The sequence below is a fragment of the Melanostigma gelatinosum genome (genome assembly GCF_949748355.1).
Source record: "Melanostigma gelatinosum genome assembly, chromosome: 13".
Lineage (NCBI taxonomy): Eukaryota > Metazoa > Chordata > Actinopteri > Perciformes > Zoarcidae > Melanostigma > Melanostigma gelatinosum.
Genome location: NC_136646.1, coordinates 10,253,968 through 10,274,924, shown reverse-complemented (window position 1 = coordinate 10,274,924; position 20,957 = coordinate 10,253,968). Strand labels below are relative to the sequence as shown.

Sequence of the window (20,957 nt, the reverse complement as noted above, 5' to 3'; positions counted from 1 at the left end):
ACTGTCCTAGTCCTATTTTACCCTTCTTATTCCATGTTGTGGAGGATGCTCTGAAAATACGTTCTTATATTTCATGTATTTTTGCATCAGCACATAACACTGCTATACTTTTTTTAAGTGGTTTAATAGGTGCAACACATTTCTAATGTATAAGTCGCACACAGAAGTCTTTAATTCATACTCATAGTTGCTACTATTTGTTTTATATTGTGATGTTCCTCATTGACCCCTTTGCTGCTGTCTCCCAGTTTTCTCCGAGGGATGCGATGATTGCGCAGGTTCCCCCTCCGGCCTCACCATGCCCCTCTCTGGCGATGAGCCCATCTGCCCCAAGTTCCAGCCCAACATCTTCGACCCCTCCCGCTGCCACGAATGCCTGCGTCAGAGGCGCCTGCACGCCGGCGCAGAGGCAGCACTGCCACAGCAGAAGTCCACAGCGGAGGCTGGAATTGGGGCTAAAGCTGGGACCGACACTGGGATCGGATCAGGCAACGGTGTGCCGTTAACACCGATCCCATCGCAGGCAGAGGAAAGAGACACCAGCAGCAAGGTAGGACAGAAGAGAGGAAGAGGGAGGGAGATGAACCCAGTAGCTAGGTAACGGGGGGGGGGGGGGGGGGTAGAGGTGGGAACAAGAGTAGAATATGTGCTGAGTGATGGGATGAGCTGGAGGAAGATGAGAGCATTAGAAGTCACAAGTGAAGTAGTTTGACACTGACGTATGCTAAGTCAAGGAGAAAGAATTAAGTACTTTCTGGCTTCACTCAGATTTAACTTGCCGATCAGAAATGACGCTCAAAGTTTCATGATATCATTTAGAATGGAAAATAATCAGTTTCACAACTTCTCACTTGATTCAGAAGTCTGTGTTTCTCTGGGTTTGTATCGAAATCAAGCGCACCTCCTAATTTAACACGGCCCACACGCATGAACACAGCTCACGAGATCATGCGTGAGCTGTGTTGCTTTTGAGTAAATCAAGAAAAGGTCAGAGACGGAGAATGAGAGGCACTGACGAGGAGCAGGGTGGAAGCAGCGGCTCCTATTATAAATTAACGAAGCTGGATCACTTACTGCCCTCTTGGGAATCACTTGTTATATTAGACGGAGGGGCCACACACAGAAAGAAGGGCATGTTTCTGTTTATCCTGCTGCCAATTCACAACTACCGTCATCTGGTTACAGTAACGTATTTAAACACACAGCGGATCATGAGTTGTACCAGTTCAGCTTCCAATGTAACAGCCCACCTGTGGATCCCTGGAGGTTGCAGGGATGGATGCCAGTTTTTGACATTTACAGACAGTGAAGTCACAGTCTTGGATCCTTTTTAAGACATCTTAAGTCTTAGAGGCTTTATGGCAAGAAGAAGAAGAAAAAAAAAAAGCAGTGAAATATTAATGAGGAAAGCCACGAGCCAGGTCGAGTTACAGAGGTGTAACCCTAATCGAACAGCATGCGAGTGTGTGTCAGAGAGGACAGATGGGACGGACGCTATTCGGCTAACTCTCTACTGAAGGAGACGGAGCCGGAGAGCGACATCGGCGCCTCTTCCCTCAACCCTGAGGCCTTGTGATTGGCCCGTTTCCTACCCTGTCATCCTATCAGGAGGACTCTGACGGTCTGTCGGTGGTGAGCAGCTACTGTGATGTCAACGGAGGCCGTCTGGGTTATGGAGAGAGCTCTTTGTGCATCCTGAGCCCCGACTGTGAGCTTGATATCTGTGACGACGACGACGACGACAGCACCGACAGGTAGGACAGCACGGGGCGGTGGTAAAAAGTACTTTAGGAGAGCTAGAAAGTAGAATTGTAGACTTTAATGTTTACTGTTCTTTGTTTTCTAACCTTAAACATTGACGTTGCGTGACGCAATCTATGAAATTCGTGGTATACTGATTGAATTGTTCTCTCTCTTCCTCCTTTTGCCTCGTACTTTTCTCCCGACCTCTCGTCTTTCCGCCTCTACTCTCGTCATCCGTCTCCCATCTCGTCTTCCACGCAGCTGTCGCGACCACGGTGACTGCCAGGAGTTCAGCGGCTCAGAGGACGAGTACCCGCCGGTCCGTCGGCGGAGTTCGGCCAGGCTCGCCATGACCCGGCTGGACCCTCCACCCCACCGGCCGAGCCCTCGCGCCTGGATGGACGAAGCTCGGAGCAGAGACAAGTTCAGCGGTCAATCGGGTACATGAAAGCTGAGCTGGCATATTGTGACGTTTGTCAAATGCTTCATTGATTTCCTGGCGGAAGAGATGCATTGATAAGAGTTGTATGCGTGGCATAATAGAAGCATTGGAAGAAGGATTCTACCTCAGTATCTCTTATTTGAACACGCGTCCGGGCCTTCAGTCAACCTATGACTGAGAGCACTTGACCAATCCATATCCAGTTACAGCCAAAGGTGTTCTTTACTTGGCAATACTGTTTGATGTCACCAGCTGAGGTGTCCCGGAGCAATCATCAGTAACACAATAGTATAGCAGTAGCTCAGTGGTTGATCTTTGATGATCTCTTATTTATCTCACCCCTCCTTCGTTCTATTTCTGTCACACTGAGCAACTTCTCTCTTTTCTTGCAGGGTTCAAAGAAGACGCACAGAAGCGTGAAAGCGGGTACTTCTCCCTGGGGAGGACAGCGGGTGTCCGCTCGGCCCACGATAGCGGGCCGCCTGCTCCATTCCGCCATTTTGAGAGAGGACATCCTATCTACGGCAGCAGAGGCGTAGAGCCCAAAGACACCATCCCCTTCAGAAACCCTAATCTCGGCGTGGCCTCTGAAAGGCAAACGCCGGAGGGTCTAAATGATGACCTGCCTTTGGAAATGCTGCCTCACGACCCCTATGAAATTGCCGTTGAGGTTGAGGCCCGGGTCGGCGCCCGCTCTCCGAGTCCTACTCCTTTTAAGATAGCCGAGTCGCTGGCCTCAACGGGGCGAAAAGGTTTCAGCAGTTCCTACGGTCGGGGAAACCCTTCCTCTGGCGTCTCTACCAATCATCAGTCAGGACGCTTTGAGTCCTCGAGGCCAGGCTCAGCTCTGCCATCTCGTTCCTCTTCTCCCTCACGTGGAAACTTACCGTTCAGACGCAGTGAGTCCACCGCGGCCTTCAGCAAGCATAACTTCGATGGTGGAGGGCGGTCTCAAGGGATGGAGCCGGGATCCAGAAACGCCTCGCAAGGCACTCACGGGCGACGTGTCGATTCAGGAACCCTGCCAAGAAACTTTAAACCATTTGCTGGTTCGGTCAAATCCCAGACCAGCACGGTTTCTGATTTTAGGAGTGCCTTGAGGAGAACGGAAGTAAGCGGGTCTTTGAGTGGTCGAGGTCGTGACAGCAGAAGCCCGTCTCCCTCAAGGAGGGACTACAACCCTTCAGGCCAAATGTCTCTCCGCAAAACGGAAATCACCAGCAGTTCATCTCACGGACGCCGGAGCGACACTCGTACCTCGTCTCCATCGAGGAGAACATCCGACAGTCACAGATACTCACCGCCAAGCAGAGATTACAGGGCGTCTAGCCAATCCCCCCTTCGTCAATCTGAATCAAATCTGTCTCTAAGCGGACGTAGTCACCACGGACGCTGTGGCTCCCCCATAAGAGAAGGCTATGATGTTGAAAGCCAGGCTCTGCTACGAAGCCCAACAGCTAAGAATGGACTGAACGACCAAGAACGTGAAAGCCCCACCGTGACTGCATCCAGACGAGGTTACAACACAACTCCGTCTGTACTCCGCAAGACCGAATCAAGCGCCGTCGGTGGCAGTCGAGGTCGTGGCAGCCGTTGTTCCTCTCCGGGAAGGAGAGGCAATGAAACCCCTACTCCGTATCAGCTTAGGCAAACAGACACCAGTGGTTCTTCACACAGCCGTGGTCGTGAGAGTCGCACCTCCTCCCCTTCGAGGAGAAGCTACGAAGCTCCTTCTCAGTCCCTGCTGCGCAAGTCTGAAGCAAACGGCTCTGTCGGAAGTCGTGAGAGCCAAAGTCTGTTGCCCTCAAGGAAAAGCTATGATGCTCCTGACCAGCGCTCACTGAGGAAAGCAGAAACTAGCTCCTCCCTGAACAGCAAGAACCACAACAGCCGCAACTCGTCTCCCGCTAGAAAAGGTAACAGCGACCTGCCAGGCTACTCAATCCTCAGACTGGCCACTAACGGAGATTCCAGCCATACCTCTCAGACACAAAACGCACACCATGACACAAAATCGGACTCCAATCGCTCACCACGCTCCTGGCGGGAGTCGACACATTCCCACCGCAGCTCCTCGTTGTCTCGCGCTGCTTCACCCTCCAGACAGACCACGAATGGCCGCAGAACAGCTTTCGTCACCTTGGACACACCGAGGAGCCCCGGCAGCATCAGGTCTGGGGTCGGAAGACGCGGCCATGTCGATCGTTGCCCCTCCCCGAATGACAGGAGGCCCTCCCACCGCACACGGAGCCCTTCTCCTTCACCTCAGATTCAACTGAGGAAGCACACCTCCTCCCAGAGCTCCATGGAGTCCTCGGAGTCGGGTCCACTGTCGGCGGGGTCTACAGGGCGGAACAGGGAGGAGTATGCCATGTTGGCCGACGTGCCGAAGGTCAAAATGATCCATCAGAGAGAAGATCCGGGCCACGAGGGTCGGCCTCAGAACCAGCCGCCTTCTCGGAGACAGGAGCTCTTTAAACCAGCCAGGTCAGACCTGCATTACACCACAGAGAACGGAAGGAACATATTCAAACAATATGCATGTTCGTTGTCATTACATTGGGCCACATGCAGCAACATTTCAACAACTCTTACATTTCTCTTAATTTCCTGTTAAGAGAAAAAACAAGAGAAGTTAACCACTCCCAGCTGTGCTGAAGGAGGAATCATAAATTGGAGGCGTGTGGCCAACGTTTTATCATCAGCATAGGTAACTCCCCCTAAACCCTATAAAAGGGCAGATGCTGTGCGGTGTGCTCTGGCAGATGCCCAATAATTAGAGAAATGCCACCAAAAAAAAGGCTGTAAGACGTAAAATACAATGAACAAAAATTTGAGGAAATTCCTGCATGAGGCCCATTGTGTTAGGTGTATTTTTCGTGGTATTTAATGGTGTCCATCGCAAACTCCTTCGATGTAAATCTAGATGACTCCATCAGATTGAATACATTTGACCAAATCAGACACACCGATGACCTGTTTGTGCCGTTTCAGCCACTCCCTGAGCAAGCATCCCTCCAGAGAGTGGGAAGACACCGGGGACACTGAGAGAGACTGGCACTACGGTGGCAGTGGGCATCTGTCTCGAGCTCACTCCTCCACCTCATTGCAGGTAGGCTGGTTGGGGCGAAGGGGAGTCTTGATGAAGGATGGTCTTCAACCATGTTTTATTGGAGTAACCTTGATAATACGAAACATTACTGGGGGAATATTACATTTCACAGAACTGGCAATCCACGAACTGTGAGTCGTATTGTTGGTTTTTAAATATAAGCAGAGAGAGAGAGCTGCAACAGTATAAAGAGGGCTGAGTGTTGAGCTTTACAACCCCACAGCGCACAAAACCCTGCACAATATAACCCATTGCAGTGGAATTGCAGCTCTTTCACCTTCATAATATGTTAATGCTTAACCACATCGTCCACATACCATACACCACATATTAGAAAAAGGTCTGTGGATGTGAAACTCCAGAGGTTCCTATGTTTGCTCAGTCGGACATTGATTACCTTCGTAACAACAAGCCGTTCCTCTCCAGAGGTCTGGCAGTCCCACAGCAGACGAGGGCAGTTCTTGGAAAGGTACCCACCACCGAGCAGAAGAAATGCAGGTGTGTGATACCGGTGTGTTTACAGGAACTGTGTGGCTACGTGGAAACAACCTCTCCCTCTGCGCCGTATAGGCTGATGTTACAGTTGATTTTCCTATCACCAATGTTTGTGATGAACATAATAAACCTGGAGCACACGTGGTCCAATGCAAGTATATTGCCCTTCAGTCTTATTTGAATATATGGTATCTCTATGTTACATATTTACCAGACATGCTGGCAGCTTGTTAGTGTCCACACAGATCCTGTCTGTAACTGTAAAGATGTTATGTACTTGGCACCTTAACCTGCTGGCCTATCTGCGGTTGATCCAGTTTTCACTCATAACCGCTGGTTGCTGTGTGTCCATAGACGCCTACAGCCTGCAGGCATTTCATAAGACTGACTGAGCTTTGTCAATTGTGGTCTGCTGGGGCATGTGTTCAAATTCCTCAACTGAAACCAATAGCTACCAAGAGAGGATTTTTGGAGAGGGGAGGGGAGGGGAGGGCAGTTTATTTGCAATCCCCAAAAGATTTTTCAGTCAGGAAAGTGAGTTAGTTCTGTATGTTTGGATCATCAATCTTCTCCATGTCAAGGACCCACAGGATTTTACAGAAGTCTGGTTCCCCGAGGAGAGGGAGGGAGTGACACCTCATATGTTAAACAGTCCGTTTTACACGTGCTCCTCTTATGATAACCTGCTGTGGGGGCAATTAGCCGGAGCTATCGTATTCCTCGTGCTGCCGGGGATCCCCTTCAGCCCGCTGGAGGTCCCCGGACACCGGGTTTACAGCCCGGCACCGTGCGGTTAGGTGGGGGTAGGCTTGTTTTTCGCAAACGATCTTCGCGGATCCGCCCAGGAAGTGGCAGACAGAGCAGAGAGAGAGAAAATAGGGAGAGAGAGAGAGGGAGGCAGGCAGCGGCAGCGAGCAAAGACACAGCCGAGGCAGAAGTCTAACGTTAGCTACCCACGAGTTGTCAGAAAGTTGTGAAATTACTACTTTTAAGCGCAGGCTAGTGTCTCCGTGTTTTCTCTGGTGGACGTACTGTCCCCTTAAGACTGTAGAGAGACACGCTGTGGACGTCGGCGGCGCCTCTGATTAAGTTAACATGGGTATGAATGGCGGGGTTTTATCTCATTTCGCGTAACGTCAGTGTCCCCGGAGAAAGTCAGGGTTTCCCCCCCGTGAGGTTTAGCTAAGCTGAGTAGTGGACTTGAGGGCAAGGAGGGCGACGTAACGGTACTTTTCTTTTGTCTTTATTTGACCCTCTGGATCCTGTTATCATGACGGTAAGTTGCACATTGAGAGCTCTTGTGTTTTTCCTGTCACTCCTTCCTGAATGTACACGAGCACATAGTTCAACGTTACATGTGTTGTTTTAAATGAGCTCCGGCCCCAAAGCTAGCATTCACGTGTCTCACTTTATTTGGTAAGAAAGACTAATGTAAGTTAGATAACATAGCTAGTTTTTAATGGTTTATGGTGAGCATTTGTTTGACTCGAGGCGTGTGCACGTTAAAGCTAACGATACGTGGAGCAGACATGCCTCCAACTTACGCTAGCTTAAAAATGTTGCCCAAGTGAGTTTATATCTATCTATCTATCTATCTATCTATCTATCTATCTATCTATCTATCTATCTATCTATCTATCTATCTATCTATCTATCTATCTATCTATCTATCTATCTATCTATCTATCTATCTATCTATCTATCTATCTATCTATCTATCTATCTATCTATCTATCTATCTATCTATCTAGATAGATAGATAGATAGATAGATAGATAGATAGATAGATAGATAGATAGATAGATAGATAGATAGATAGATAGATAGAAGTTATATTTGTACATTTCTGTTCCTGTGACAAGTCTTAAACTATAATGCTTGTTTCCATGTGTGGTGTAGTTTGATCTGTTTACCCTGTGTTGTTGTTGTTTACAGTAGCAGGAAGTGTCATTAGCCAGTAGCTTGTACTGTGTGTGTCCGTTTATACAGCCAGCTGTGACACATGGCCGCGAAGAAAAATAAGTTAAAAGACCAAATGAAGTTACCCAGAGGTATTGTTTCTCTAAACCATTGTAGTGCAGGCGCTGCCAACACAATGAGTGCATACATGAGGCTCTACTCCTCTCCACTGTTCAGAGAGGTAATCTATTTAACTGGACAGAAAGCAGTGAAGAAGAGAAGCACACAGTCTGTATGAGGCTTACAGGACGAGGCTCACCAGACAATACTCTTCTGTAGTGATGGAGGACGGGGGTCAGGAAGAACGGACGTTGTCTCACGCTGTCCTCTGTCGCTGACCTTAGATGCACACGGCCAGGAGAACCACTGTGGCATCATATCAGATCCCTTTATTCCTGTGGCCGCTCCTTGACCTCGCACATGGGCATGTGTTGACTCGATGACATGAGATCATGATGCAGTCTGACACACCACAGCCTGGTCTAGTAGTGTGAGTGGGGATCTTTATAAGATGCAGCAGTAAAAGAAGCTTCCTATTGTGTGTTTATAGCCGGCACCAGATGATCCAGCGATTAGCATCGATGAACCGGCTCAGGGGGGAAACTGGGTGGTACTGTGGCCTACAAGAGCACAACTGACGCCAGGAAGGGAGAATATATACAGAAGAGGGGTGGTTAGAGACAACGGCACAGACGGAGAAACTATTTTCAGAGTGCGAACAGAGAGGGAGCCGAGCGAAACGATGCAGCAAGGGAGTAAAATTAATAGAGAGAGAAAAAAGCAATGGAGATGAGATGACGAACGCAGAGAGAGATTTAAATGCGTGGAATGTAAATGCTAGCAAGAGAGATAAGCAAAGTGAGGAATGTGCGGTGGAAAAAGTTGGCTAATTCAAATCTGGGATGACCACATCTTGAGGTACCTCACGCACATTTCCCCTCTTCCTGTCAATGCAATGACAGGCCTGTTCCTGGTCATATTGTACCGCCCAGCTGGAGCAAGAGAGACATGCAACACATGTCGCAGGGTGCGACAATGTTGAGTTATGAACAGCAAAGTTACTGTACCACTGCGAGTTTCCCGATGGCGTGTTGCTCCAGTTCCTCATCTTTGTCGGTCTGTTGTCTTCGCACACGTGTGTCCACATCCTGTACAAACACACACTCTTGTTTGTTCACCTCCCATGTGTGTCTTTTTAATGCAACCATTGCCGCTTTTTTCATGTATGTGGTATTCTGCAGTGCAACAGAGCAGCAGCCTGTGACGTAAACATGTTGAGATGCTGTGTTAACAATCAAAAGGCTTTGTTGAATGATTGCAGTGCGGATAGTATCATCGAGTGCTAAAGAAGTAGATCATTTAGTGATGTATTCATGCGTTCAGGGAAAAAATTTGTATAAAAAAAGAATATAAAGAAGCCAACCATACCCGTTTCAACATGCACGTTAAGAAAAGCACGATAGAAACTGGTTTGTTCTTTGTGACAAAGTAAGTCGGCAGCATTGTATCGGTTGTCTTCTTGTACAATGATGGAATAAACCCCGTGGCATTGTGGGAACTGCTAATTGCTTGCATAGAAATATCATTATATTGAGAATGCCCCACCCTTCCATACAGCTTGAAGTGGTGTTTGTCCTGTTTTTTTGTTTTGTTTCTTTCCGTTCTCTCTCTCATTTTCGTCCGTCCTTCAACTGTTGTGTTTGTAACATTTCTGCCAGAGCACTCGTATGAAGGTCAGTGACTGTGTGTGCTCTTTGCCTCGCAGCCCGACCTCCTGAACTTCAAGAAGGGATGGATGTCCAAACTGGACGAGAGCGGCGACGTAAGTAAGGCGCTGTTGGGAAACGTAAGGAGCGCGTTTGGGTTATCAGCATCTAAGAAACTGAATTCTTGACATCAATAGAATTATTGATGTAAGTAACAATTATTTATGATTATTAAAAATAACGGGGCACCACCCTGCGAACAGGGACCAATAACCAAACGATACAACTAAGTCTCATAATTAGTGTTCACTCACAATGTCAGTAGTCTGAGTACTATTACACATTCAGAGTGCAAGTGAAGGTTTTTAAGTTCGAGCACAGACCACATATACAGTTATTATCACAATACGCATGCACCAAGTAATCAGACAGCTGCTCTTTAAAATATAACAGTTTATTCAGTTCTAATACTAATGATCTACTCAACTAATATCTAAACTAACAACTATACATTCATGAGCACGCTATCTAAAATCAACAGACTATTGAAAAGAGGGTGTGTGTGTGTGTATATGAGCAAAGGGGGGGAGCGAGGGAACAGCCCAGTGACGTGTGACGTAGTTGGGACGTGGTGACGTCTCTCATGCGTGAGACCCAAAATGGCGGAGAGCCACAGGAGACCCGGTGTCTACATGTGCTGGTAGCTGTTCCGCACGTAGCTAGATTAGCTCAAAGCTATATGTGTGTTAGTAAAAGAGAAGGGAAAGGAACCCAAACCAAATGAAATAAAACAAGCGATTCCGATCCTCTGCGCCGTGCAGGAGTACTGAAGGTTGCTCTCTCAGTCAGGGGAGAGAACGGCGACTCTTTGTCTCAGCCGGCGGTTCTGACCTCCTGAACTGATGAGAAGCGGCTTCGATCTCACTGCGGCTGTTTCAACACAGATCACAGTAGCATGGAATACACGCTACTTCTACACAACCCCAACGATCTCAGCGATCGTCAGTGTTGGCGATTGTTAAGCATACACCACGTTATAAAAATGAACAGTACTTTAAGCACGTAAACAAGATAAAATAAACACAAATGAACTCTCTCTAACTCTGCCCAGACTCTATGTTGCCTTATGGTACGATTCAATCGTGGTGATGGAGGGGAGTCTTCTGAGCTTCAGTGGGCTCGTGCAGCGGCGTCGGAAGCCGCGTTTCTCTCGGTGAGAGAGAGTCGCTGTCGTCTGGAGAAGGGAGTTTCGTCCTTATGGCCGGAGCAGACGAGGCGCTTGGAGAGTGGAAATTCTCGGTCTCTCGTTCTGAAGAAGTCTGCTTCTTCACTTCTGCAGGATTGAAAGGGTTCGCTTCGTGGATGCGAACAAAGATAAAATAGACAGTTTGGTGAATTCGGCCAGCGAATATAACTGTGAACCTAGGATTTTGGTTAAAAGAGGAGCAGCGTTGGTGTGCTCCTAGCTCGCCGGAGGTCGAAGGGGAAAAAGCATTGAGGTGTGAGCTGCAGGGAGTTTTGTAGAACGGTTGCTGAACTACAGGGGTCCTGGGGTCTCTTGGCTCTCGGCCAATGAGATTGCAGCGGTGCATTCAGGTGACTTCAGGAACCATAGTTTTTTGGGGGGGGGGGGAAATTCACACCCTAATGTGAAATTCCTTCAGAGGAGGTTTGCGCTCATCAAACCACAATCAGGATGAAACCTTTGCTTGCAAAAGGGAAGGCCTGCCTCTCTTTGTTCACAGCACATGTTGAAGCCGTACGGTCAGACCCCAACAGTGCAGACATCGTGTCTATCTCCATCTTCTTTTCTTCCCCTCCTCTCGAATTAGAAAGGTTGTGCGTAAGGCGATAGCGGCAGATTATCCCCGTTATCACAGCGGTGGCTTGAGGCACAGCCGGTGTCTCCTCTCTTTGAATGATGCGCGTGAGTGAATGAGCTGCTCTCTCTTCACACATCCCATCCCGCAGGCCTGCTGTTTTGATACGACGCCTTCCTGTCACGTTTGAACCTAAGAGTTGCTGATCTCAGGTCAGTCTTGGGATTAATTGAGATCTGCTTTTTCTTCAGTGGAAGAAGCATTGGTTTGTTTTGACTGATGCTGGACTGAAGTACTACAGAGACTCCAGTGCAGAGGAGGTATGTGTGTATATATGTATAAATATTTTTTATTGGACATGTTTGTTGTTAATATGACATTTTGTAACAATCCTAATAATGTGTAATTGTGTCTGTTGTCTGTATAGAAAGATGACTTGGACGGAGAGATTGACCTAACATCCTGTGTGAAGGTGTGCGAGTTCGATGTGGAGAAGAACTATGGGTTTCAGGTACAGGTGAGTGTCTCTGTTACAGGTCAGTCTCTCACTGTGTGAGACTGATTGTCTTCTTTATATTCTTCACTTCTTGTCCTCCTTATCAGCCAAAACCACGCCCACCGCTCTGTTTCTGCTGCGGTTTACTTGTTCCGTCATCATAGCTCACATCTCACGTCGGTATCTCCTCTCTGTGTCTCTCTCTCTCTCTCTCTCTCTCTCTCTCCATCTCATCCCAGCTCTGTCACGTCTTTGTGTCTCCTTCACCTGTTTTCTCTCGCTTGTGTTTTTGTCTGCAGACGCGGGAGGCTGCGCACACCCTGTCCGCCATGACAGCCGGGATCAGGCGGAACTGGATAGAGGTTTTAAAGAAGTGCATCCGGCCCAGCAGCTCTCCGGACCTCACGCAGTAAGTGTAAATGCAAGCGAGTTTAGGAGGGGACACAGTCGACGGTAGAAGTAATGATTTGCCTAAAATTGAAAGTTGGATCAATTCAGATTTCAGAAATGTAAGTTACAAATCAGTCAGCTGTGCCCTCATTGGTAGTGTTGGTTCATTGTCAATGAATTAATTACATTTTCATAACTGATTGATTTTCATCACTTGTATGTAACATCACTGAGTGAGCAATTGTGTTACTTCGACCAATCACATTTTTCAATATTGAGGACCCAAAGATAACTTGGTTTGATCAAAAGTTGGCCAAATTAAATGTAGCAAAGTTGGCTAGTTCTGTTTCACAGCTTCCTTTATGTTTATTGTTTTACTTAATTGTGGAGAGTGTTAGTGGTGGCTCTCTGTAGAGCAAAGAGATGTTTTATACCTAAAGTAGCTCCCTCACGTTACTTTCACTTCGGTATGTTGAAACACCACTCTCGCTTGTGCTTTTGTCACTATTTCTGACATTTTTAAATGCTTATTAAGTGGTTGTATTTGATCTGTTAACTGTAGCTTGCAACTTCATGCCCTAAAAAAAGCAGCTTCTCAGGATGTTTTATGCTTCAACACTCAAAGTTGTTTTTGCAGTACTTTTTCTTCATTCTCCTATTATTTTCAGATTGTTGCCTCAGCATTCTCGTATTGCTCATTTGAGGCCTTGCTGCAGCTCAGCCTTTGCTAAATACAGTCAGACAAGCGGCTCTGTTGCTCACTTGCACCTGAACTCACTGAACACTTTTCCTGTAGAAGATGAATCAACGTTTCATGAGTTTCTGGGAGCAGTTTTCACAGTGACTCACCCCCAGCTGGGCCATGACTGATCATGTTGACGCTTTGTATGCTGCTGATTTACTTATTTCATCAGCCTTACTGAATTTGGGATTACTTACTTACTTTATTTGACTAAAATAGGATTAAATACCGTGGTTTATGATTTATGTCTTTGTCTCGAACCCTCTCTAGATTACCTGACGGCAGCAGCGACAAGGAAAACTCCCACTCTCGCTTTCTGCCGTCTTCCCGTCGGCCGTCAACGCGTCACGCCGACGTCGTACAATCCGAGGTCTCGGCCCCCGCTCATCGCAGGTTCGACTATGTGGAGCTGTCGCCGGTTCCCGCCTCGTCCGGCCCTCTCCCGGCCGGTCAGAGAGAGGCGGCCGAGGGGCAGGGCAGGGAGCACGGCCAGTGGCAGGAGGAGAGGAACACGAGCAGCCAGTGGGAGGCCGTGCTGTCCAGGAAGGGCACCGGCGGGGGATCGAACCAGGGGCCGCGCTCGGAAGACGAGATCGAGAGGAAGTGGGCCGAGTTCGAGCGCATGCCGCTAAAGGAGATGAGCTCCTTGCCGCCGATGGGATCGCGGCCCTCCAGCCAGTCAGCCAACGAGGCGCTGCAGAGGGAGGTAGTGCGTGGAGATGATTTTCCAATTTGCAAATTGAATAAAATGCAAATGACCTCATCTGTCCGGATGAAGTTAACGTTTCCTCTTTCTGCCTGCTAACGCTGTTCTTCTGACCTGCTCTTCAGCAGTGTTTTCCATGTAAAATATGCAGATGCAGTGATGGGAAGCGCTGCTGGAACTCCCGTCTGTTCTGTCTGTGTGTGTTTGTGATGTGCTTCTTTGGTTTGGATCTGTTTGCCGTCTCTCTACACATGATGCTGCGGGAGCTGTTCAATGCATGCTAAAGAGAAGCCCATAAGCATTCATTCTTTAATGACGCTATTCTATTGAAAGCTGAATGCTTCTTTTGTGTTTAAGCTTCTTCTGTAGCAAGAATCTAATCAGGATTTGAAAGGTCGGCTGTGAATTTGAACTTTGAGCTCCAAGAACTATAAAATCCAAGAGGTGTTCGATGCCCAATGTAGCAGTGGAGCCAGAGAGCTGGCATCATTAGTCCATCCTGAGAAAAGCTGAAGCTGATGCTCTGTGGTTCTGCCAGTGATCATGTGTAGAGCGTGTGTTGGCAGTGTGGCTGTGTACAACTCAGTGAGTATGAATGCATTATTCCCACTGCCAACACCAGCGTGTGTGTGTGTGTGTGTGCCCTCATGTAAACATGCTAATCACAAGATATTCGATTAATAGGTTTGTGTCCCCTCCCCACCCCTGTCGCTCAGTGGGCTTTATCTCCGTCTTCATCCTTTTTCTCAGGTGGCGTCACTGAGGCAGCAGCTGGAGCAACTACAGGGAAGGGGAGGGCGATGGGGAGGAGGCGGCGTGAGGGCCGGCTGCGGCCCCGAGGCCTCCTGCGGCCGCAGCCTGGCGGCCATGGAGCGCGCTCATCGACAGGCGATGGAGGAGCTGCAGAGGCAGCACGAACGCCAGCTCAAGGGGCTGGAGACCGAGAAGGACCGGCTGCTGCTGGAGGAGACCCGGGACACTGCACGAGGTCAGCAGACCGGACGGGTCTGGAGAAGAGTCTCGAGACCTACATTTTCATCTGTGAAGGCGGCTTTAAGGGTTTAATATGATAAAGAATAGTAGTCTGAACTGGGGGTCCCTTCATGTGCCGTTAACAGCCACCGGGACGTCACATAGAAGTTGTCACACTTTTTTTTGTGGTTTGTGTTTCAGTCATGGAGGCTTTGAAGAAGAAGCACAAAGACGAGCTGGAGAGAGAGGTGGAGCGAGTCAAGCGGCTGAGCAGCGGGGCGATAGATTCACAGGCTTTACGAGCCCAACAGCAGTAAGTCGCTTCAAATCTGTGTGATGCCAGCTGGGCAGAGATGTACACCCAGACACTTAATGCATATAAATATAAGATTTAGATTTGTTTAAGTGGCAATCTAGAAATGAAACATCATTTACGTGCATGGGGAAATAGAAGAATATAAAGTTTGTAAAGCAAACGCCCCAGTGAACACTTGTACTTCATGTTGCCTTGAAAACACATTCTCGGTCTCTGTCTCAGTCGGCGCAGGCCAACACTGGTCATTTGTGTGAATGGCTCTCTTGTGCTTTTAAGTGGGAGTTAGCCGGCCACAAAAGGGTTTTTCGCTGAGATTAAAGGTAGAATTTGCAGACTGCGCCAACAATCCAGGTTTCCCTGTCTACGCGGGGGCCATTACCGCGGCGGACACTGGGTCCTGTTGGGTACTTGAGGAATGCAGAAGAATTTTGTCATGGATTGGTTTTCCTTTTGTAAAGCGTCACGAGGCCTTTGACACGGCGCTGTCTCAGTGGCTGCTACTGGAACCTGTATTTTAGGGCTTATCTGTGCTGCTTACACAAGTGCTTACTATGCGTTTTCCCCCCTCTTTGCATGCTCTTCCTTATTTTTGTGGTTATCGGTCATGACCAGTAAATATGTTTTAAAACCGCAGTAGGAAATACTTTGGTCCTGAAAATGGAAGAAAAAACTGCCGTGCACTTTTTCACAGCATGTTGCTCTTATTAAATGTATGCTTCAGCTTCAGTGCATGATGTTTACGAAAAGGTCCCCCCCCCCCCCCCCCCCCCCGCAGCTAATCTTTGGTCAATACATTTGGATTCATATCGTTGTTTCTTGTTTTATTTCTGCTGCTCTCACAGCAAAGAGAAAGCAGGTAATGTGACGTACGTTCTGCAGCATGGCAGGTTTTACTCCTTCTCTCTGCAGCTCACTCATCTTTGCGCTCCTGCAGGGCAGAAACTCAGGCCTCGCAAAGAGAGCTGGCCGGACTGTCTGAGCGCTACTCTCAGAAGTGCCTGGAGCTGAACCGAGCCGAGCAGAACGGCGCCGAGAGAGAGCGGGAGATCAGCCGCAAGGAGAGAGACATGGAGCAGCTGAGGAAGGAGACCCAGGCGAGTTACCGAGTGACGGCGCGATCTTTGCATGTTGGTCGTAAACCATCTCAAATAAACGGTGGTCCATTAAAATGTCAGGCTACATTTCAGAATTACCCGGTGTGATTTATAAATGTTCTAACTTTAGAGGATTTTTGAGAAGCGTCACGCATGAAGACAAAATGTGTGTTTTTCCTCCGCAGGATTTAAAAGCTCGTTTGGCGGCGGAGATCAGTCGTACGCGTACATGTCAGAGCTCAGAGAACAACAAAGACAGGACGCCCAGTGAACTAGAGGTAACGGCTCTTATATATGCTGTATATATATATATATATATATATATACATATATACTGAAAGTAGATGGGACGGGCGAGTGGTATTTGTAACTTCCTGAACTGACAGCAACATGTACCAGATGTGCACAAGTGTGAAAATATCACCCACTGCATTAAGAGACTTAGAAAAAAAGCTGAAAAAAATACTGATATTTGTTTTGTTTTTCTGCTGAAGTTAACAATAACTGACACCAGCAGCTGTTTTGTTTTTTTAATGTTATTGATCAGTGTTTCATTACTCAATAAAATTCCTATTGACTTCATTATGGGCGAAAGTCTCATCAGTATATCCCACAAAACCTGGACAAATTCAACCAGAAGAGCCGAGAGCAAGATAAGAAAGCGGTCTGCTTCAATCGGCTAAAAGTCACAGATGAGGCAACACTGGAGGTTGCATCATGTCGCCGTGTGGAGCATGACCTGCAGTGTTTGTGTCACAGTGACAGGGTTCCTCAAATGTTCAGCAACAGCACCGAGAAGCACTGCACTAAGTACGTTCTACTTTTGGCTCAAGGACACTTAATCAGAGACTTCTGGAGGAGCATCTGATACTGACATGTCACCCAAAACCTGAAGGAGCACACATGTAGCAGTTCATTTATACCGTTTCCTGTTTCCAAACTAGTTGTGTGGTTTTTAAGAACACAAACTGAATGTCACGTCAAACTGTAATTAGCCAAAAGCCCAAGTTGTAAACTTCCTCAATGACGCCTCTGGGTTCATCATAAATCAGCCAGAACACAATTGATCTTTTTTTCTTGGACTTAAGTGATAATTATAAAGATTTATGTTCTGTTTGTGTTTCTTTCCGGCAGCGAATGACAAACCGCACTATGTTGTGTTTTTCTGCCAGGTTCTTGTCAGGGTGAAGGAAAACGAGATCGAGTATCTACACAAGGAGATCAGCTGTCTGAGGAACGAGCTGCAGTTTCTCAACACGGTACGTCTGTCTGTGTGTGTGCGTCTGTTCTACAAATAAGTGATTGTTTTTATTTATTCTTTCTGTAATCCCGACACTATTCGATGAATGACATGGAATGTTAATCCTCAAATCCGTGAACACGGTGCTTACGTGTCTCTCAGCCTGAAACCTTTCAGGAAATGCAGAGCAACAACTCTTCTAGATCATTTGGCTTATGTTGAGAAAAGAGAAATAATGAACAGAATGTTCATTTAAAAAACACTGGGATGAATCTATGTAATTGGCAAACCCCTTGGTGGCCCTCCTTAGATTAGGATGGGCTGGGAACACCCTATGAATGTTGTAATAAAGCTTTAGTGAGTCGGTCTGCTCCTCTCTGCCCCGCAGGAGAAACGTCTGGCCTGTGAGCGCTATGCGGAGGTGCACGAGGAGCTGAGCGGGATGAAGGGCCGGAGCGAGCGAGAGATCCACAGTCTGAAGGAGCACTTGAGGCTGGCCATGGCCGCCCTGCAGGAGGGGCAGAAGCTGGGCAACAGCCTGGACCACTGAGACCCTGCTGCTGGTACGAGCGCTCTGGAAGACCAGGAGACAGGTGTGGACGGATGTAGAGCCGGGCAACATCTCACCGTCTCTGTGGAGATTTTGAAAGGCACATAAAGTATTTGATAGGGTTTTTTTTTTTTTCCATTTCTTTCTTTCTGTATGTTTATTGTTTTGCAGGTGTGTCTGCACCACGGTGACTGATACTCAGCAGCAAAAGAAAGCGGAGGACTTGTACAGTTGCGGCTGTGTGGGGACCATGATAGTGCCTTAGTTTTCTATCCTTCTGCCAATGAGCAGCATAGAGTAGCTGTTAGCTGGTTTTATTACACTGGGCCACACACACGTTATAACTGCACTTTTTATGTTTTTATTTTAGCTTTTGCTTGCTTTGAGTGCAAGAATGTATGAGTGCGCATTTGGTCTGAAAACTGGAATATCCGTTGAGTGACATGATTTATTTTTTTTGTTATTATCAGGTATTGTAGATAAAGATTTCATACCGTATCCAATACTTTTTTTGTTCATACATAAGAACTACTGTCATCAGTTTTCTATGTTGTACAGCTGTTGAGTCATGTTTACTCTGTGAAAATGGCTTGTGTTTCTATAGAAATGGGAGCTTATCATTTGCTGTAATTATCTTTTCTTTTACCTGGAGAGAAGTGTGCTTACGTAGTGTCGTGTTTATGAGCATGACGTCCTGAAAAATCCATTGGGGTTACTACAGGACAAGATGGCAAACCTTTTTTAATTCCTGGCAGGCTGAATTGGAAGTTGATCTCTGATTGTACAGCTGTTGAAATAATGGTGTCCCACGTCACAGATGTCTTAATTTTTGAAACTATGGTTGAGAAGCGGGAACTCTCCAGCTTCCAGGCCCCCCCCCCCCCTCTAAGCATTGTTGGCATGTATGTGCCACCACTTAACAAATGACAGGTGTTGCATCAATGAGCCAATTTTTTTTTTGACAGTATGAATTGTGATAAAATGACTTATCTACCTGCCTTTTGAAAATATTTTTCATATTTAATGTACTGTAAAAGCCTGTATCATCTTTATAAATTATACACCATTTCTGCAATCAATAAAATAAGTTCAACAGAAACTATACATTTCATTTCAGTAATGCTGTGCGCCTACCTGGGCAGACTAGACACATGTGCTTATATCTGTTTATTTTACAGTAAACTATTGCTACATACGCAGGAAAAAAAATATGCATTGCAGTTCCAGAAATATAGAAAAAGCTGCATGATGTAACGTTAATGCAATTGAATAGCCCTGTGTGTAGACACAACCAGGTACATTGTGGTGTCTAATATTTAGTCTCAGTCATTTATATTTATTAATGCAGTTTAGGACAACAGAATGTCTCTAAAACATTGACAACAATGTTATTTATTTATTAAAAATTGTTTAATGTAGTTATTTTAACGGACTGTCTGTGACTCACCGCCTCCCGTCTTGAGCCGTTCCCTCCACGAGGTGTCACCGCTGTGTTTCATAACACCATCGAAGAAGTAAAACCGGAAACGCTGTACCGACACAGCAGTCATGGCGTCCGCGACGGCGACCCGAGCGGCGGCTGGTGCCTCTAAAGTTGTGAAACCGCTCTTTAGCCGGGACCTGGACGAGGCTAAGCGCAGGGCCCGGGACCTGTACCGAGCCTGGTACCGAGAGGTCCCCACCACAGGTATGTCGGTCCTTAGTGGCAGCTGTGAGGCAGCGCCAGCGTCAAGGTCGTGTCTGTGTGGAGGCATAACGAACAGGAGCTGCTAGCGAACAGCAACCGGACCATAACATTACATGTAGCAGACACTAGCTGTGTGTTTTTAAATGAATACTGAGAAGCCGAAGCGTTCATACCTGCAATAGTTCGTCCTTTCAACATTTATCTGGTTCCTTAAAGCAATAGCGGGGCTAACACCTCCATGTGCAAGAATTCTTGTGAAAACTGCTTTTGTTATTACCTTATACATGTTATAAAATACTATACTTACCATATTTTATATTGACAACTATTTCCTTCATGCCAATCAGGTGTCATGTGGGTTCATACTTTAAGGTGAACCATCTTTTTCTAGATTATGGTGGAGAGACCAAGTTAATCCTGTTCCTGGATATGGTGGAAACAGAGCTTTTGTTTGTATCTCTCTTTCTCTGCAGTGGCAACGTTTCAGCTGGACATCAATACGCGCCAGGGAAGAGACAAAGTGAGGGAGATGTTCGACAGAAACAAGCATGTCACTGACCCCCGTGTGGTCGACATGTTAGTCATTAAGGTAAAAACAGCCTGCCATCGACCATCATCGTTTCACCTTTGTGATTGAAGCAGTTCGTCATTTTGTCTTTTGAGTTGTTTCATAGGACGGCCCAGGACCTCATCTCAGTGTCGCACAAGAGCAAAACTTTACTGTGTTGAAACATTTTCCCTTTGTGTGTTTAATCCCCAGGGGAAATTAGAGCTCCAGGAAACGATCCATGTGTGGAAGCAGAAGACCCACATAATGCGCTATTTTCACGAGACCGAGGAGCCTCGTGGCACCGACTTCCTGTCCAAATTCTACAGGGGTCACGACCCATGAACTGTGCTGCTGACCTCTGACCCCTCTTTGCTTGTGTCCTGTGTGACAGATGTTCCCCCTTACTGTAAATACACACTTAACACTCACATACATACGGTTGTGTCTTTTATTCAGATGTGATTATCTTAAAGGGACAGTTCAACCAAAAAATACATTTATTGAGTTTTGGATGAATTGTTCGATATTTTGTGAACCGGGGAATCCTGCTCTGAAGGCAGGCATCCTTTCAAGCAAAGATTATATATATAATATAATATACATACATACTCAATCTGGAGTTAAGGCTCACTAATGTGTATCTTTAAAAGTGTGTGTGTTGTGATTTAATCGGTTTCCTATTTAGATATTTCTTGTCATAAACGATGCTTATGTTCTCTTCATAGTTTTGAAGACTCACTGATGTGTGTCCACTGAGCATGGGCTGAGTTTACTGTTGTTATTCCCCTTTTATTAAGACTTTAGTAGTCAGACCTGCAAACTCATGAGGGGTGAAAATAAATAAATGATGCGTTTAGAATTTTCATACTTTTACTGCCGATATGTGAAATTGCAGTTTACATTTCAATGCCAGAACATTTAGCAGCCACATATTCAG

At 46.8% G+C, this 20,957-nt stretch overlaps 2 protein-coding genes across 2 annotated transcripts; both read left to right on the top strand.

The window, feature by feature from the left end:
* The first annotated feature begins 6,684 nt into the window (after positions 1–6,684).
* On the top strand, positions 6,685–18,846 carry triobpb (TRIO and F-actin binding protein b). The gene is made up of 12 exons (XM_079282150.1): positions 6,685–7,068; positions 9,517–9,573; positions 11,529–11,597; positions 11,705–11,794; positions 12,073–12,182; positions 13,176–13,611; positions 14,362–14,599; positions 14,785–14,896; positions 15,834–15,993; positions 16,179–16,271; positions 17,166–17,252; positions 17,622–18,846. The coding sequence occupies exons 1-12, from the start codon at positions 7,063–7,065 to the stop codon at positions 17,781–17,783; spliced, it is 1,620 nt and encodes a 539-aa protein (XP_079138276.1). The 5' UTR covers positions 6,685–7,062; the 3' UTR covers positions 17,784–18,846.
* Positions 18,847–19,309: 463 nt separating this feature from the next.
* On the top strand, positions 19,310–20,448 carry ndufa6 (NADH:ubiquinone oxidoreductase subunit A6). The gene is made up of 3 exons (XM_079281144.1): positions 19,310–19,470; positions 19,944–20,059; positions 20,231–20,448. The coding sequence occupies exons 1-3, from the start codon at positions 19,332–19,334 to the stop codon at positions 20,360–20,362; spliced, it is 387 nt and encodes a 128-aa protein (XP_079137270.1). The 5' UTR covers positions 19,310–19,331; the 3' UTR covers positions 20,363–20,448.
* Positions 20,449–20,957: the final 509 nt, after the last annotated feature.

Bases quoted from the DNA above. Each gene is read 5' to 3' on its own strand.
- triobpb (XM_079282150.1), top strand. The intron at 9,574-11,528 runs GTAAGTAAGGCG...CTTTTTCTTCAG, and splicing joins AACTGGACGAGAGCGGCGAC to TGGAAGAAGCATTGGTTTGT. The intron at 14,600-14,784 runs GTCAGCAGACCG...TTTGTGTTTCAG, and splicing joins GACCCGGGACACTGCACGAG to TCATGGAGGCTTTGAAGAAG.
- ndufa6 (XM_079281144.1), top strand. From the start codon at position 19,332: ATGGCGTCCGCGACGGCGACCCGAGCGGCGGCTGGTGCCTCTAAAGTT. The intron at 19,471-19,943 runs GTATGTCGGTCC...CTTTCTCTGCAG, and splicing joins CCGAGAGGTCCCCACCACAG to TGGCAACGTTTCAGCTGGAC. The intron at 20,060-20,230 runs GTAAAAACAGCC...TTTAATCCCCAG, and splicing joins TCGACATGTTAGTCATTAAG to GGGAAATTAGAGCTCCAGGA.